The sequence below is a fragment of the Hyla sarda genome, chromosome 6, assembly GCF_029499605.1.
Source record: "Hyla sarda isolate aHylSar1 chromosome 6, aHylSar1.hap1, whole genome shotgun sequence".
NCBI classification, from domain to species: domain Eukaryota; kingdom Metazoa; phylum Chordata; class Amphibia; order Anura; family Hylidae; genus Hyla; species Hyla sarda.
The window spans coordinates 246,032,440-246,051,876 of NC_079194.1; the positions used below are offsets into that span (position 1 = coordinate 246,032,440).

General features: G+C 41.2%; 1 protein-coding gene across 1 annotated transcript in view; it reads right to left on the reverse strand.

The window, feature by feature from the left end:
- LOC130277493 (mucin-5AC-like) overlaps positions 1 to 9,160 on the reverse strand; it is a 33,266-nt gene extending 24,106 nt beyond the window's left edge. The window contains exons 1-16 of the mRNA XM_056528168.1: positions 9,085 to 9,160; positions 7,939 to 8,200; positions 7,740 to 7,854; positions 7,358 to 7,445; positions 6,638 to 6,744; positions 6,176 to 6,389; positions 5,914 to 6,039; positions 5,580 to 5,697; positions 5,362 to 5,500; positions 4,943 to 5,053; positions 3,605 to 3,674; positions 2,739 to 2,876; positions 1,751 to 1,915; positions 1,519 to 1,613; positions 1,196 to 1,322; positions 460 to 715 (exon numbers count right to left, since the gene is read on the reverse strand). Of these exons, the coding sequence (XP_056384143.1) occupies positions 460 to 715; positions 1,196 to 1,322; positions 1,519 to 1,613; positions 1,751 to 1,915; positions 2,739 to 2,876; positions 3,605 to 3,674; positions 4,943 to 5,053; positions 5,362 to 5,500; positions 5,580 to 5,697; positions 5,914 to 6,039; positions 6,176 to 6,389; positions 6,638 to 6,744; positions 7,358 to 7,445; positions 7,740 to 7,854; positions 7,939 to 8,200; positions 9,085 to 9,160 (2,207 nt within the window). The remainder of the gene's footprint in view (positions 1 to 459; positions 716 to 1,195; positions 1,323 to 1,518; positions 1,614 to 1,750; positions 1,916 to 2,738; positions 2,877 to 3,604; positions 3,675 to 4,942; positions 5,054 to 5,361; positions 5,501 to 5,579; positions 5,698 to 5,913; positions 6,040 to 6,175; positions 6,390 to 6,637; positions 6,745 to 7,357; positions 7,446 to 7,739; positions 7,855 to 7,938; positions 8,201 to 9,084) is intronic.
- Between the last annotated feature and the right edge of the window lie 10,277 nt (positions 9,161 to 19,437).

Consider the following 19,437-nt stretch of genomic DNA (forward strand, 5'->3'; position numbering starts at 1 on the left):
AAAAGAAGAATATATAATTTTGTGACTTTGTAAGTATAGAATATCACAATGTAGGAGTGGCCTGGAAACAACATAACTTCAATTTGTCTGATGAAAGCAGCCACCAAATATATACTTATTAAAGGATTTTTGGGGGAATTTTATACTAAAATCCTATCCTTAGGATAGGCCTCAAAGTCTGATCGGCAGTTTGACACACCCAACACTAATGCCAATGAACTGTTTGGCAGAGCCATGGCTTCCGCATGTACACAATGAACAGGTATAGAAGCCCTGGCTAACCATGTAGTGGTGGCACCAGGTTACTGCAGCTCAGATCCCATTCACTTCAATGGGTGTCAGCACCCTGTCGATCAGGCATTGATGGCCTATCCTGATGGCCTAAAATGTAAAATGCCTTGAAAACTCCTTTAATTACTACACCATATACTGATCATCTAGCCGGACACTTTTACTTACCACATAGTACCCTTGTCATACAAGACCTCTCCAGGTGGCATTACTGATCCTTTGTAGTAACAGGGGCATTCTTTATCAGATACACAGGCTCCGCTATCATCAAGGAAAGTCCCATTTGGGCAAGCACAGCCTTCAACAGTAGGGAACTTGAAGCTGCAGCTGGGGTCGGGTTCACTCAGTGAGCGGCAGGTTTTCTGGCAAGTGCTAATAGAGTACTGATAGGTGCTGTTCTTTGGGCAGTCCTTTGTACATTTATCTTGAATTTAAGAAACATATTACATTACTGTCAAGAAACACACGCTAATTTCCTATTTTTATGCTCTTTTCCTAAAGATGTGTGGAGAGGCATAGGGATTCTGCATCCCTATACAGCTGTCTTCTCTGTCGTGTCATAGAGCTCTGTTCCCAATTCTCAATTTCCTAACATTCAGTGACCAGTACATCTCAAAAGTGGAATTACACTTTAAGGTGATGTTCACACATCGCAGATTTGCTGCAAAGTTGTATTGGCTTTGTTGCGGATTTGCTTGGGAACTTCATTTCTTTTTTATTGAAGTTAATAGGCAAAATTCACATAAAATCCACATGTATGAACCTAAGACTAGACTATGTTTGTGATCCTATTACAGGGCTACATATACTGGCTCACCTTCTGTAAAGCTTAATATATGTCTCTTTTTCTGTAAAATTTATAACTACATGTACATGTAAAAAGATAGTAAAGTTCTGCACTTACCACAGATGGCACCTCTCCACCCTTCCAGGATCACTCCCTCAATGGCACAGGCCCGTACATAGGCTGACAATGCTGCACACACACTGTCCTCACTTTTTTCGTAGTTACAACTGTCATACACACAATTCTGTAGGGAGCAATTTACAAAATTGTGTTATTTTGGACTCTGTTAGCATAAATATACATATATATATATATATATATATATATATATATATATTTATATTATGACTCTACTCTGCAGGATTGCAATTGAAGCATTCTTAGTCTATGGATTTACAAGAAAAATATATCAAATAATAAGATTGATATACTTTACCTACCTTTTCATATACTGCTGGATTCACAGCAGTGTGACATGGCGCAAACATTCCATTGCTGTCCGAGAGCTGAGAACACCAGTGCTGGGCAAATTTCTCTGCATTGATCAAAAAAGACAGTTTATCATTTTTATACTGAGTCTTATGTTACAAATATGTATGACATTTATAGTGGTGCCTCGTGTTAATGTGTAAAAATGAGAATATTCACTATGTAAGATCATTGTCAACATACCGTTCTCTACGCTGAGTGTGCATGGATTTTCATAAGAGTCCTTCACATCACCACAGTTTCCAAGACTCTTCCATGTATTGGCAAAAGCAGAAGCTGTTCCTTCCAAAACACCACTAAAAGCTCGGAAATCATCAGTTCGGATGTTGTTAAAATCCCCACAGAGACCTGTTGATCAGAGAACGAATATGCAGGATGCTACTTATTAGAATCTGGACAAGCAACATCTTCCATGCATTGTCATGGTTCAATCCAGGATTTTTCATCTTAACCCATTTAGCGTGGAAGCAGGGAATGAGACCCATGTGCTTGGTGCTGAATGCAAATTGATGGATTTGGCCAACACATATATTATGTGTATGTCCAGCATTATAAAAGTGCCTTTAGATAAAGGGTCAGGGCAATGTGACAGAGTCGCTGAACTGAATTTTTGCCATAGGATACAGAAAGCCTTCTAAGAGCTATACAATATTCATAGAATGCAGAAAGAAAGGATGCTCACGGCACTCGATACGCTGACATTAAGTGACTTCTTTATTCAGGCAAAGGGATTCACAGACATCGGGAGTGGAAACATGAGGACAGGTCAACGACCGTTTCGCCGCAACTGCGGCTTCTACTGGACTAGGTCCAGCAGAAGCTGCGGTTGCGGCGAAACGGTCATTGACCTGTCCTCGTGTCTCCACTCCCGATGTCTGTGAACCCCTTTGCCTGAATAAAGAAGTCACTTGATGTCAACGTATCGAGTGCCGTCAACATCCTTTCTTTCTGCATGTTATGAACATTTTCTCTTGCTCGGCTGCCACTGAGCACCGAAAGACTGACCTCAAGATTGTGGCTCTACACCTTGGCACCTCTCCAGGTACAGGTGTTATATGGTGGCAGATCGGGCAGTGCTGCCCCAGACCTCTATTCTGCTCTACTATACAATATTCTCAAACAAGTGAATAAAAAAGGAGCAGTTGTTAGGGACTAATATGCAATAACTTACCACATGCATCTCCCTGGTACTCGGGGTCCAAGCTCACAGATATCTGCATAAGAGGGCTGAGCTGGATTTGGATCTGGATCCCAATGAAACTCTTAACAATCAAGTAAAATGATGAAGGTTGGAGCACAGCAAAGTTCTCTGGAAGATAAAGTATATAATGTAAGTATAAAGACAGAAGAATCTTAAAGTAAAATGTATGTTGAACATTATATGAGGGCCATAGTTAGGAAGTTCACTATGATAAGACATGTGCTCCATTATTGGAAAGATTCCCTTGAAGGAATGGTGTCATAAGACAATGACCTATTCTTTAAATCAAGTAGTTTTTTTTTTCTAAATTTTTATGCATGTTTCATGACATCTGTTTATAGATAAGATGGATCAGACTATTCATAGCAGCACAATGACCTTTGCACAAGTCACAGGGCATGCTTAGAAAATTAACCCATACATGCCAGAAAAGTCTTCTCTTGTCTATTGCATCCTAAATGTATATAGCTGCTGTACAGCTTCTCTCTCAATGCTGTTAATAGAAAAGTTTAGTGAAAATGGCTGCCCCTATACACAAAATGTGCAAAAAGATTACAATCATAAAATAGAAACAGATTAGAAATATATATTTTAGCATCTTGCGCTACTTAGTATAAAAGAAAAAAAAAAAAACAACAACACAAAGCAAAAACAAGGCAACACCTTCATTTCAACCTACATATATTTTACTATGATTAGAGCAATTGCATGATAAGCCAAGAACCTGTTTGTTTGGGCCTTTATGGAAATTTCCAGTTTTCAAACTGATCCAAGCTAAATTGTTACATAGTAAATAATGACATTAGTTTGCATTATATTACAGAGAGTTACTGTACCTGTAAAAAGAGGTGCACGGGAATAGATTCCATTTAAGAGGACAGTCCCAGAAGATTTGACAGTGACAACCTGTAAGAAGAGTCACACAGTCATAAAAGCTGGAAATATATAATAAATGTGTTGGTAGGAAATAAAGTTAACAGACCCTGATGCTTAAGTGTGTCTGAAGATCATTCTGCCATGTTAGAAAACAACAGCATTATAGATGGCATATGGTAGGTAAGAGCCCTATCACAGATTTAACCAACAAAAATACCCTTATTAGGGAAGGCAATTAATAGCAACAAACCAAGTGCCAACAAGGCTCAATAATGCTAAATAACCCCTAATAAAACATATAGAAAAAGAAGAGTAGAATCCAGCTCTTGGTGCAAATAAAATCCAATTTATTCCATAAGGACAAACACAGGAACGCAGAAGGTACAGTGTTTCAAGCGTAGAGCGTGTATGACTAAGAGCGATACCTCCTGTGTTCCTGTGTTTGTCCTTATCGAATAAATTGGATTTTATTTGCACCAAGAGCTGGATTCTACTCTTTGTTTTCTATTTGTCTCGGTGTTGCCCAGCACCTGGATCCGTGCTCCATCTGCCTGGGCGGTGAGCTGGTTGTGTTTTTTTCTAATAAAACATAGCTTTTATTATACGTTTAAAGGAGTACTCTGCTGCTCAGCGTTTGGAACAAACTGTTCTGAATGCTGGAGCCGGCGCCGGGAGCTTGTGACGTCATAGCCCTCATGGTGTCAGGCCCCGCCCCCTCAATGCAAGTCTATGGGAGGGGGCGTGGCAGATGTCATGTCCCCTCCCATAGATTTGCATTGAGGGGTGGGTGTGGCATCACGAGGGGGCGGGGCGTCATGAGGGGCGGGCTCTTGGCGGCGGCAGTTTGTTCCAAATGTTGAGCAGCGGAGTACCCCTTTAAAATGATGTGAGTTTAAAAGAACCTTTATTGTCACAGTTTAATGGATGATATAATGTAATCTGATGTTGTTATTACATATAGGATATTGATTACATCCAATATATCAGCTTTGTTGATCACTCTAATTCTTCAGATCTTAGTGTAATGTCTTAGCCTAAGGCTGCAGTACTTAGGCTATTCACTGTGACAACACTGATATTTAAAAACTGAACAGACACCGCCCCTTAACTAGTTTCACTCTCAATAAGCTTCATCAGAGGTACAGGCTAGCCACCTCTTAAATGGTTATTTGGCATTATTGTGCCTGGTTGGCACTTGGTTTGTTGCTATAACAGATTTTGTATTGGGGCCCAGCAGCTAAAAATTACACTCCTGGGTAAGTAAGACTTAAATAAAATAAACAAAGACCAATACTCACAGTTAATCCTCCCTCCATGTACAGGGTAACACTTTTTAAGCAGGTCTCTGTATCAGTGACACCGCACTTTTTCAGCTCCACAAGTACAGCAAACATGTTCTGAACACAGTCCTGAGAAGACAAAAATCCTTTTAGTTACAATCAGATTCCCAGAGCAATACAGGGAGTTTTATTGGTTTCATTCCTACTGGCCATTTTATCCTTTAACAGTAATTGTTTAATTTTTATTATCTAGGTCCTCTGAGAAGTTGATCTCATTATAGGACACTGGTAGATTCCCCTTTTGAGGACAGAAACGTGTTAAGAGAAGTTAAAGTATCCTTGCTCAGATAAATTTGGGTGATCACTTATGGAAAGATCAAATACTTAACTACTCAACCAAACCAAAGTATAATCATAAGGATATGATAAATTGATACCTTTGTAAAAATGTAAGAACAGTCTCCATGGAAGTTATAGTGACGACCATCATAGGTGTAGATGTGAGACCCTCCCTCCAAAGAACAGTGCCCAGCACATGGTAGGGCCTTGCAGTTCCACTGCCCTTCTTGACAGGTGCTAAAATGAATAAAATTGTTGAATACTAGAACAGTTAACAGAACTAATTGTAAAAACTACAAAAATCTTTATTTTGTACCATTGGTGGCAATTGGTGTTGTATGATTCTCCAGGTGCATAGTTCCTATTGTTGTAAGTACAGGAACAGTTACTGAGTGGGATACAGCCTTTGTTGTTAATGTCATCAAATACCGTTCCTGGAGGAAACACAGTTATGTACATAGGGTAAACTCACAATTTCAATATTCATAGTCCCAAAAGTCAGAAGCAAGATTATGTGACAATGATGTTTTGAGAAGACTGGATGCTTGCTCTGGGCATTGGGTAATCATCTGCCATCTAAAGTGGGCATTGAAGTTGTAGAGAAGAAACAGAAGACATGCTATGAAAATGAGAGATACCCGATAGCTTACCTGGTGGACAGAAGCAGCCATTGACACAATGTTCTTCACAAACGTGGGTTCGCTCAGAATTGGAACAGGTGTCAGCACAGGGAGAACCACACTCATTATACATCAGATTCATTGGGCAGGTCACCTCTGATAATCAAAATGTACTCGGTTAATGTAAGAAAACAGTTTTTGAAAAAAAGCTGACTTGTCAATAAAATTTGATAGCATCTCACTATGTTTAGCCATATGTGTTTTTATCAAGAATCTACAAGAATATATTTACCGCAGATCTTGTCTCTCCAGTTTCTTGGTCTTCCACCAGCATGGGCACACTGTCGGGAGTACTCAGCCAGAGTATCACAGAAACAGGACGTATGTTTTGAAGATTGACAGCTACAAAGATCTGACATACAAGCTTTTATGTATGGATTCCTGGGGACACGTGTGTCACACTCACTGAATGCTGGAACTGAGAGCATGCTGACACATACTGCATTCTGTGGGAGCAAAATGGGAAAGGCAAAAATTTATTATGCAAAAAAATATTAATATATTTTTAAATAGAAGTAATTTACAAATTTGTTTAACTTTCTAGCACGAGGTGTTTTCCACCGGAGTACCCCTTTAAGGAAAAGACAAATGTCCTGTGTACCCGCTTTCCAATAATGATGTTTGATAGAGTGATAAATCAATAAATGAAATAAACAGATAAAAAAAGGAAAATATGGTATGTGTTTAGATTTACCAGGTCACTGCAATTCTGTGGGGCAGATGGAATAAGATCCTCACACTGTTCGGTGGGTCCATTCACCTTCTGCAGGTTTCCAAACTGGATAGGGGTTAGTAGCATACCTGCATGAAGACAAGTTGATGTGATGGACACCTTAGGTTCAGTATAACATCACTAAGTCAATATGTCATGTACAAATTAAAAATTTTTTTTTTTTTCTTTTAGATCTCTCACTGAACACATTTTCATTTTATGGTGGCATTCCAATCTTGACTGTTATGGCATATCCAAAGGATATGCTATACATATCTGACAGTCCCAGAGGTGGAACCCATACCTGATTCAAGAATTGGGGCAATTATAAACATCTTTTCAAGGTTTCCTCATTTACACAAGTTTGTTGCACACTTTAGGTGCTTTACTGTCACTTTTCCATTGTTTTTTTTCACATTTCTTTCCAGGAAAATGAGGCTGCTGCCAGGAGGCAAGTCATAACATTCAAACCTGGTTCTTGCCATTCCAAGCTATGGGATTTTATATATGAGCACCTCGTATAAAGACCACAATAGACCTTTGAAATACCTTCCACTCCAAAAATGTAACCTTATCTGGTCAATTTTGGATAGGGTAATTCATATCTTGAGGCGCTTATTCAGTATCTCCTTACACATAGGTTATTATGAAACTATTATAAGTAATGTATTAACAAGGTGCAGAGCCAATTATCTGACTTACCATCAATCTGAAATTCATCTTGACTGACTCCGTTCATATTTCCGCACAATCCACATGTTGTTTTCATGTATTTTGGTGACAATTCAAGCTGGAAATTAAATTATTGATGTAATGTAGCCATTAAACCAACTTTAAGATTTATTTTTCTGTACAGAAATAGAAAGTTTTTCTCTTTTTAGTGCAGAATGTCCCTTCCATTTCATTCACATGTTCTATATGCCCTTGGTTGAACATAATGAGCATTAGTATGTTTTACAGTCAAGCTATCTATGTAACTGTGTTGCTGTGAAATTGTCATATAAGTCAACCCTTAGTGGTTGCAAGATGGGACCAATACAAACATATTCCATGTACAACAAAGATAAAATAATAAATATCCTACCATCAGGGCATCTTCATTATTCCACAAGAGAGTCAACCCAAGCTTGGCCGATACCTTCACATAGGCGCTACTCTGCTGTATGTGGACTCCAAACTGGCTGTATGGAAGGGAAACCCTAAAAAGGAAGACATTTTAGTCTCTCTATTTTATCGTTAGACCTGTGACATTATTACATTGTATTCTCTTATTGTACACTTACTTTTCTCCCCCCACTGTCACCTCTCTATTTGTCATCTCAATGACCAGCCCTTCTATCTTTATAATAACATAGGAAATAATTGGCCTTGTAGAGTGTAGAGAGTGTCGTAACTGGATGTTGAAATCTTCAAAGGTGTTTTTACAGTTTGAAGCAAAGAGGTAGTTGCAGGGTCCAGGGAACTGGTAAATTTCTCCATCGAATGTCTTATAGTGGAAATTTCCCCAGGTGCTGCAGACTTGGTCATTGTGTGCGGGGTTCAACACTAAAGTCAAATAATTGTCAAATATTATATTCCAGTACAAATAATTCAGATACATGGATATTTTACATATATCAAGTAAAAAAATGAAAAGTTGTGTTTTTAGGAAAATATTTAGATTCACCAGTAATCTAAAGCTGTACACAATATTAGGCTATACCATGTGGAGCTTTTATGTCTATTGGTGTTACAATACTGGGCATCTTCTTGAGGAAAAGGAAATTAGGTAAGCTCTATTACCGCTTGGTCAGTAAATAAGAAAATAAAGGGAGTTCTAACATTGGATATGGTTACTATGGGCCATAGCTGTAGTAAAAACAAGATCTGCTTGCCATTCTGTATCATGTTCAGTCTAAAAAAAATCAATAATTGGGACAAAGGAACCTTTTGGGAGCAAATACTGGTGTGTCTACTTCCCCTCTCTTGTGCTTACTAATGTTTTGCTACCTATGGAAAGGGTTCACTCACTCATACTAATATATATGTCTACAGGTTCCATGGTAACCCTAAGCCAAAACTACTTTGGTTTTGGGTCAAACATTTACTATACACAAAAGATGCAGAATATAATTTTAAAGCTATATTCACACAACCGTTGCACCCCGTCAAGAACGGCCGTCAACAGCACAATGGGCAACAGCGGGTCCCGATGGATCCCACTATAGTCAATGAGGTCTGTCGGGCACTGTTGTTTTTCACCAGGAGTAGCGGGAGAAAAAGACGGAGCAGGCTGTAATTTTCTCCCGCTAATTTCTCCAACGGCCGTCACACTACCATGGGATAGCGGTAGTGTAAAAGGGGCCTAACATTTATAAAACCTTCTACTGTACACTCACAACTCAACAGAGTTTACATAAATATCTTCTATAATAAAAGATTTTACTCACCTCGAGTTGGTAGTTCTAAAGCATAATTTAGTGTCAAGGCAGAAAGGATCCAGATACCTGGACCCATAGTCCCCATTGTGCTCAGTGACTGTAGGTACAGTGTGCTGAGCAGTCTTCTGGCTGTTGGTGTCCAGCCTGGCCCTATATATAGGGCAGTTACTTTCACCTTCAGGTAGGAGCGGCCAGTGGGGTCTTAGCACTTATCCTCATAATTATACCATAAGAAAAAAGTCAAACCCATACTTTCATGATAGATCTGATCAGTTATTACTTGGGATTACACTGATCCCTTGTTGTACCTTCTGCATCTCCTACATCACATCCATTATAGGATTTCCCATTTAAACTCATCTATTACATCAGAGCAATTTGTCACTAAAAACTGTATATGAGGTACCTCAGAGTTTGTGCTATTGGGGTATAGCCTTGCATTGGACAAACGTACGCCATATTATTGGTTCTCTTTAAAATATACAGTACACAATTATTTATTGAGCAAACATTTCTTCACATGCCTTATGCCTGTAGCCTTTTTTGATGTCCTATTGTTGAGTAGCTCTTATTGTGTCTGATGTTCATTCTGATGATCCCATTAAAGAAATAACATAAATGCTGATTACTATTTGATTACTATTATTTTATTATATTTTTTAAATATGGTGGGGGAAACACTGAATAGATGGAAATGATCATGTCAATAGACTTGAAGTTTTTAGTGTCAAACAGAAAAAATGTATTAAAGAATTCACAGAAATCATAAATACAGCTTACATAGTCAAATAGAAAAGACATGTTGGTATATTGGTAAAGCCCTAATCATAACAGAAGGTATGGAAAACCAAGCACCGGAGCTATGTGATTTAAAGGGCCAATATGCTCTAATTAGTATATACACCTGTTCCTTCCCTATAAGTGTGGGCAACTCCCCCTGCCTTGGGCCTGAATCTTTGTTGCCCCAGTGCCCTAGTGAAAGGTCTTTGTTCCCGTGTTCCTATCCGTGTTCCTGATCCTTGTTCTTTGACCTGACCCTGCTACTGTGCCGCCTGCCCTGACCTTCAGCTATTCTGAATACATCTTGTCTTTACCCTTCTGTACCACGCTTCATCCCAGCAACCTGTGTGGACGAATCGTGCCTTGGTGCTGCCTGCCACAGCAAGACCATCCCGCTTTGCGGCAGGCTCTGGTGAAAATCAGCAGCACCTTAGACTCTGCTCCCTGTCACGGCACACATCATCATCCACACAGGCCCAGAGGATCCACCACCTGCCGTGACCCTTACAATAACCCAGACACATTTTTGTCTCCATGTTACAGACACATGTCACGGCCTGCCTAATAGCCTGAACTTAAAACATCATAGATACCAATGAAGCTTAAAGGGGTATCCCGGCCTTAGACATCTTATCCCCTGGGACCCCCCGCGATCTCGGTGCAGCTCTTGGCATTCTGTGCCAGGTGTTGCTCCTGAGACAAAGACGTGACATCACACCACCTCCATTCATGTTTATGGGAGGGGCATGGTGCAATGTCACGTCTGGTGAACAGCGCCCGGCACAGAATGCCGGGAGCTGCACCAAGATCGCGCGGGGGGGCGGGGGGTTGTTGGGGTTGTTTACGGTCTCTTTTCCAGCAGGGGATAAGATGTCGAAGGCTGGAATACCCCTTTAAAGGGGTTATCCACCATAAGGGGATTTTAGTACGTACCTGGCAGACAGTAATGGACATTCTAAGGAAGGCTCTGCGCTTGTCTTGGGGATAAATGGCTATGTTGTGAGATAACCATAATACTGTGGCTAGCTTTTTGTGAAGTGGTGTTTTCTGTTTGAAATTTCTTTTTTTGACTACAAATTCCACAATTCCATTTTCCTACCTCCCGCACATCAGCCACCCCACCCATTGAAACATAAATGAGCTGCAGACCTTTGGTTTTCAATCATCAGGGTGCCCACAGCTCTTGCATTAGTTGCAGATTGATCGCTCCACCCATTGAAGCAGACAGGCTCCCTGTCATTTGCTGACTAGTGAGTCAGGTCTCGGTCGCATTGCAAGCTGGGAAAAATCAGTAATTTTGCATGCTGTTAAAAATAAATAGTGGGGTGAAAATCAAATAAGAATTGTGAGAAAACCGTCACACACAGGTACAGACACTATATTATGAACTACACTAACTTTACAGCCCCTGTAGCATAGTCAAATAAAAAAAAATTCTGGAATACCCCTTTAATGTTTGATCAGTAGAGTAGCGGTTGGGCTTGGACTTGCATCTGTAATACAGTGCAAATTTGTGTCTGTATTATACTCTGCTAAAACTGACCTAAATTGTACTTGGCCCACAAATTGCATTTCTCTTCCCAACGAAAGCCCTTTCACATCAGGTTATTTTGCAACACTTGTATCTTCTGACTTGTGAAGGGTATTCTAGCAAAGACTTGGCCTATGGTTTAGCCATCCACAGGCTCGTTCCTTGCCCGGGCCTCCCTTTGGGCAGGCAGTTTTCACTGCACAATTCGTGGGTTACTGTATTTTTCTCTTTGCTATTTGCCCTCTGAGGAAGATTATATAACATAATAGCAAAATAAACAAAGGGTATATTACTGGGTATGTTACATTCAGGTAAACTCATATATTGATAGTCACCTAAACACTGGGTAAAGTGTATATGCTTTATGCATGAAGATGTATAAATCATATATAAGCATATATACACATACACACAGATAGATATTTAAATTTACAGTATCATGGTGTAATGACCAGAGATATGCACCATCATACTTGCATACTGACCATCTTATAATCTAAGTCTTAGACAACATCCTAATGTGTAGTGATTAGTGTAAGACTCAGGGAGGGGTAGATAATTCCTAAACCTTGTTCCAAAGCAGTGTTGTCACTGCTCAAGATCCTCTCACATCCTTATTCTAGCATTTGACCTTCAGCTCAACAGGACATTGAGGATGATCACACAGCTGCAAGATGACATGTAATATGTTATTGACGTCTTAACGTTTATCTCTGTATATCTGGTTATGACTCAGGAGGAACCTCTACTATACTTTATATCTATATCTACATCTATAAAGTACAAAAAGAATATATATACAGTACAGACCAAAAGTTTGGACACACCTTCTCATTCAGAGTTTTCTTTATTTTCATGACTATGACAATTGTAGATTCACACTGAAGGCATCAAAACTATGAATTAACAAATGTGGAATAATATACATAACATAACATTTATTGTAATCTTCTTTAAATCAATGAGCACTGAGTAAAAATTTAGTTATACCCCTAGAACTAACATGTTTCTTCTGTAGCCGCACCTTAGTCATGGTTATCTAAGACAAAAAAAACACCTTCTTTTATGGCATGTGAAGAACATGGGTGTATACTTTCTGCTGGGGGTGGGGGGGGGGGGGGGGGCGGGGGAAACACCATTTAAAGTGACAACAAAATCATAGAAAAATGTAGGGTAAAACCTCAACATGTAAATATGTATATAAAATCATGGCATAGAGTAAAATGCCCAAAAAGTAAATAATGATGAGACACTGTATATTTTAATGTAAAAGGCAACAAATGAAATATGGAATATCAATTCATGTTTGTATTGATTAAGGATAGCGGGTATCTAGATTAAAAATCCAGTATGCTTCTCTATCCATGAGGAGGCATTTAAAGGGAACCAATCATGACATTTTACCATATATAACACGTGGCAATGCATTATATATGCTAAAATATTCTTCCTCACCATCCCTGGGGGAAATTCATGCCCACAGGGATGGTGAGGATATGAAGTTAGTAAGTCTTCCCAGCTGGCCCTGTAAGTAGTCCTCTGGGCAGGGAGCTATGCTTACCTATTCCTTTCTTCTCCAGCTGTAATTATGCCCCCTCAGTGTGGTTGACAGCCCTCGTCACCACCTTGCTTCCTAAGAAGATGGTGCAGATTGATGACACGGCCTGTCGCCAGGCTGTCAATCACGCTGATGGGACGTGATAACAGCCGGAGAAAACGGGACTAGGTAAGTATAGCTCCCTGCTCAGGGGACTACTTACAGGGCTGGCAGGGGAGACAAACCTCATATCCTCACCTTTCCTATGGGCAGAAACATCCTCCAGGGATGCTGAGGATGAAGATTGTATGATATATAACGTGTTGTCATGTGTTACATATGGTAAAAATTTCCTGATTGGTTCCCTATAGAGCGTGGGAATAAATAATTTCTTAGGATGTACAGAGGACATCTTTGAACATGCATAGTAATACAGGGTGAGCCATTTTATATGGATACACCTTAATAAAATGGGAATGGTTGGTGATATTAACTTCCTGTTTGTGGCACATTAGTATATGTGAGGGGGGGAACTTTTCAAACTCAACTCAATAGGGACTTATTAGTTACTATGTTACTATGGGTGGTGACCATGTCGGACATTTTGAATCCAACTTTTGTCTTTTCAATAGGAAGAGGGTCATGTGACACAAAAAAAAAACAACAATGATGTGCTTGGTTTAACGTAACTTTATTCTTTCATAAGTTATTTACAAGTTTCTGACCACTAATAAAATGTGTTCAATGTGCTGCCCATTGTGTTGGATTGTCAATGCAACCCTCTTCTCCCACTCTTCACACACTGATAGCAACACCGCAGGAGAAATGCTAGCACAGGCTTCCAGTATCCGTAGTTTCAGGTGCTGTAGAATGGGCAAAACAAAAATTGGAACAGGACCCTCAGTTTGCACAGAAGATTTTGTTCAGTGATGAGGCAAACTTTTATGTGAATGGTGAAGTTAACAAACAAAACCACCGCTATTGGTCTGACACTAACCCACATTGGATAGATCCCTCCAAGACTGTTGGAACACAAAAATTGATGGTATGGTGTTGTATATGGGGTACAAAGATAGTGGGGCCATTCTTCATCAATGGAAACCTCAAGGCCACTGGATATGCGAAATTGCTACATGATGATGTGTTTCCATCTTTATGCACTGAAGCTGGCACGTTCCCTGAGTTTTTCCAGCAAGATGGTGCACCACCACATTATGGGTGTCATGTCCGAGCATTCCTAGATGAACAGCTTCCTGGAAAGTGGATTGGTCGTCTTGGGCCAGTTGAATGGCCCCCAAGGTCTCCCGATCTGACCCCCTTAGACTTTTATCTTTGGGGTCATCTGAAGGCAATTGTCTATGCTGTGAAGATACGAGATGTGAAACTACGGATACTGGAAGCCTGTGCTAGCATTTCTCCTGCGGTGTTGCTATCAGTGTGTGAAGAGTGGGAGAAGAGGGTTGCATTGACAATCCAACACAATGGGCAGCACATTGAACACATTTTATAAGTGGTCAGAAACTTGTAAATAACTCATGAAAGAATAAAGTTACGTTAAAACCAAGCACATCATTGTTTTTCTTGTGAAATTCCCAATAAGTTTGATGTGTCACATGACCCTCTTCCTATTGAAAACACAAAAGTTGGATTCAAAATGTCCAACTTCAAAATGGCCGCCATGATCACAACCCATCTTGAAAAGTTTCCCCCCTCACATATACTAATGTGCCACAAACAGGAAGTTAATATCACCAACCATTCCCATTTTATTAACCAGTAACCTCAGGTATATTTTGTTGATAAGTGAGCTACACAATTTTTTTCTGTCCATTTGATTTAAACAAGATTGCTGTGAAAAGTTATATTTTATAAAAAAAAAATTTGGTGCATCTATACCCAAGTTTTATAAAGAAGTTTTCATTGATTTATTAAGGTGAGGTTACAGTGTTATGTAAATATATCCAACTGTTACTTTCTGTATTCTCAGCCAATCCTCTCATTTTATCAAATTGCATAAAACCTTACACATCAAACCTACATAGGCTGGTCACATCAGAAAACAATTACCAATGATCTGCTTGGTACTGGAACGAAAGGAAGAATCTTCCCTTGTTTTCAGGGCACATGGGCCCATGACCGGACCAAAATCCTGTTGCTAATCCTGAGAAAATTTCAAACAAATTGGAAGGACAAATACTAACAAAATTTACCAAAGGATTCAAATATAAACTATAATCCCATGTGGATTCTTCTATACTATCCCTTTTTTATTTTTGGCCACAATGGCATTCCTCTGCATGTGGCTCACTAGGTGTTGGCAGCTGCAGATTAAAAATGTTTCAGTCTTGTAAGGATTAGTGTTGCTCGCGAATATTCGCAATGCAAATTTTATTCGCGAATATCGCATATTCGCGAATTCGCGAATATAGCGCTATATATTCGTAATTACGAATATTCTTTTTTTTTTTTTTTTTTTTCACAGTACACATCACAGTGATCATCCCTCTCTGCTTCCAGCTTGAGTGGTGTAAAGAAGGCTCTAATACTACTGTGTGAGACTGGTGTGCGAATTTTCGCATATACGAAAATTTGCATATGCTAATATTCGCATATGCGAATTTATGCTAATACTAATTTTTGTATATGCAAATTTTCACATATGGTAATTTTCGCATACGCGAAGTTTCGCATATGCGAAAATAAAACGGAAATATTACGAATATGAGAATATTCGCGAATATATGACGAATATTCGTCCATATATTCGCGAATATTCGCGAATTCGAATATGGCCTATGCCGCTCAACACTAGTAAGGATGCCCATAAACCTAGAAGCAGCGTAGGAAACAAAACAGTGAGGAAAAAACTGCATGTATGTCACGCTCCGGCTGGCAGGAGGTGGATCCTCTGTGCCAGAGAGGGATTGGCGTGGACCGGTTCTAAGTTGCTACTGGTATTCACCAGAGCCCGCCGCAAAGCGGGATGGTCTTGCAGCGGCGGTAGCAACCAGGTCGTATCCACCAGCAATGGCTCAACCTCTCTGACTGCTGAAGATAGGCGCGGTACAAGGGAGTAGACAAGAGCAAGGTCGGACGTAGCAGAAGGTCGGGGCAGGCAGCAAGGATCGTAGTCAGGGGCAACGGCAGGTGGTCTGGAACACAGGCTAGGAACACACAAGGAAACGCTTTCACTGGCACAATGGCAACAAGATCCGGCGAGGGAGTGCAGGGGAAGTGAGGTATAAATAGGGAGTGCACAGGTGAACACACTAATTAAGCCAACTGCGCCAATCAGTGGCGCAGTGGCCCTTTAAATTGCAGAGACCCGGCGCGCGCGCCCTAAGGAGCGGGGCCGCGCGCGCCGGGACAAGACCGACGGAGAGCGAGTCAGGTACGGGAGCCGTGATGCGCATCGCGAGCGGGCGCCTCCCGCATCACGAATCGCATCCCGGCTGAGAGAGGTATTGCAGCGCACCCGGTCAGCAGGTCTCACCGGGGCGCTGCAATTGCGAGGATGTTGCGAGCGCTCCGGGGAGGAGCGGGGACCCGGAGCGCTCGGCGTAACAATGTACAGTAGTTGTAAGGAGAATTATCAAAGCAAAACATGTACAAGCTGTGCAGCATGCATAGAAAAATCTGTATATATCACAATACAATCTCGGCTGTGTTTGGTCACCGCTGTAATATATATATATATATATATATATATATATATATATATATATATAGATGCAAATCAAAACATTTTGCAGTATCTTATAATAAAGTTTGTCTCTACAAAATCCTGTTAGTCCAAGAAAAAAACATTTTTTGATTTGCATCTGCATTACTGTACTAATATGGCTACTCAAATTTTATATATATATATTATTGTTGGAGAAATGAATAGAATGATTTGAAACCTAATTATGCTAGCATATATAGCACAAGACTGTATATGGGGCAGACCGGGCATTGGTTGTAGTAGGTGAAATGGCAGTAGCCTGGTCAGGTCATTAGGTTACGGAGGCACTGTTGGGTGGTATTTATTGTGCACCAGCAATACTATTTGCAAGTAATGATCAGAGGAAATCTTTGAACATGCATAGTAATACGGGGTGGGCCATTTATATGGATACACCTTAATAAAATGGGAATGGTTGGTGATATTAACTTCCTGTTTGTGGCACATTAGTATATGTGAGGGGGGAAACTTTTCAAGATGGGTGGTGACCATGGCGGCCATTTTGAAGTCAGCCATTTTGAATCCAACTTTTGTTTTTTCAATAGGAAGAGGGTCATGTGACACATCAAACTTATTGGGGATTTCACAAGAAAAACAATGATGTGATTGGTTTTAACGTAACGTTATTCTTTCATGAGTTATTTTCAAGTTTCTGACCACTTATAAAATGTGTTCAATGTGCTGCCCATTGTGTTGGATTGTCAATGCAACCCTCTTCTCCCACTCTTCACACACTGATAGCAACACCTCAGGAGAAATGCTAGCACAAGCTTCCAGTGTCTGTAGTTTCAGGTGCTGCACATCTCGTATCTTCACAGCATAGACAATTGCCTTTAGATGACCCCAAAGATAAAAGTCTAAGGGGGTCAGATCGGGAGACCTTGGGGGCCATTCAACTGGCCCACGACGACCAATCCACTTTCCAGGAAACTGTTCATCTAGGAATGCTCCGACCTGACACCCAAAATGTGGTGGGGCACCATCTTGCTGGAAAAACTCAGGGAACATGCCAGGTCCGAGCATTCCTAGATGAACAGTTTCCTGGAAAGTGGATTGGTCGTCGTGGGCAATTGTCTATGCTGTTAAGATACGAGATGTTCAGCACCTGAAACTACGGATACTGGAAGCCTGTGCTAGGATTACTCCTGCGGTGTTGCTATCAGTGTGTGAAAAGTGGGAGAAGAGGGTTGCATTGACAATCCAACACAATGGGCAGCACATTGAACACATTTTATAAGTGGTCAAAAACTTGTAAATAACTCATGAAAGGAAAAAGTTACGTTAAAACCAAGCACATCATTGTTTTTCTTAGGAAATTCCCAATAAGTTTGATGTGTCACATGACCCTCTTCCTATTGAAAAAATGAAAGTTGGATTCAAAATGGCCGACTTCAAAATGGCCACCATGGTCACAACCCATCTTGAAAAGTTTCCCCCCTCACATATACTAATGTGCCACAAACAGGAAGTTAATATCACCAACCATTCCCATTTTATTAAGGTGTATCCATATAAATGGCCCACCCTGTACATTGAAACAACCCCTTCTTTATTATGCTGGCAGTGGGGTGGAAGGGTCTAGGAGGAGGAGCTGGAATCCCCTCCTCTTTCCACTACTAAGATGTTGTGAGAGAGTAAGCAATCATACTCTCAGCCCTCACTCGAATCTTGCATCTACGGTACTTGTTTTATTCCACCTGCCTTTATATTGCTCAGCACCTTTCATGACTCTGTTAGGCAGTGCCACCACTACTCACATTAGTCTCATCTGCAGGCATATTGGACTTACCTACTACATATAGCCACTTTTATTTTTTTATTGTACACATGGATGTTAATATCACTGCTACGGAAGAATAAAATAAAGGACCACAATATCTATGCCGAAGCCAAAAATAAATAATTTGTGGGGAAAAAGTGGGGGGAAAAACTACAAACTACAATACAATAGTTTTTACTTCTTTTTAAAAATGTTACCCTTTTGTAAAACATTTAGTACATACAGTATATGAAGTAATAAAAAAAAAATCTGCAGTTCTGGCATGTGTTAAGCCTAATTGGCTTTATTTGTGGGAGTGGCGTGGGGTATATAATCACCCCTCTCCCACATCTGGGGGCGTGTTTTACGTTGGCGGTAGTTCTCTAGTAGTCTACCGTGTTAGTGCATACGTCCCCCCCCCCTGGAGTGTCGTTGGTAGTGTGTAACGGTTCTATCCCCCGTCCTCGCAGAGGTTGGTTAGGTAAGTGCCAGTGTGGCTCTATGTTGTTCAGCCCGGGTTCGTAGTGCCGGAGCAGGCTCACCCCCAGCTGGGTCGCTTGCCTCCTCGCGCTCCCCCAGGTTTTTTGTACCCCGGTTTTTCTTGCATGTTTTCCCCTTCCCGTGTTCCCTCACCGCTCACCTGGCCCGCCCGTTCCCGGTCCCGCGGGAGTGGAGTTGCGCCTGCTGCCGGGCTCGGGGATCCCGTCCCACGCTCCAGATTGCGGCGTGGGGCTGCGGGGGGCGGGGTCCCCATTCGCCCCGGCGGTCGGCGTCGCATCCGGTCACTCCTTCCCACAATACAGAGGGCGAGAGTACGCGTCCCGCATCCCGCGTCATCACCCGGCGCCGCGTCGCCACGGGGGGGCTCCGTTCCTGCACCCAGCTCTGCGGCGACACGGGCTGCAGGGGCGGGGCCCCGCCGTTGAGGGGGGCGGCGCCACTCCCCGGAGCCACACCATCCCTGTCATGGGGGCCAGCCGGGACGTGCGCAGGGTGCCATCCCACAGTCGGGTCCGGGCGCTCCCCCCCCC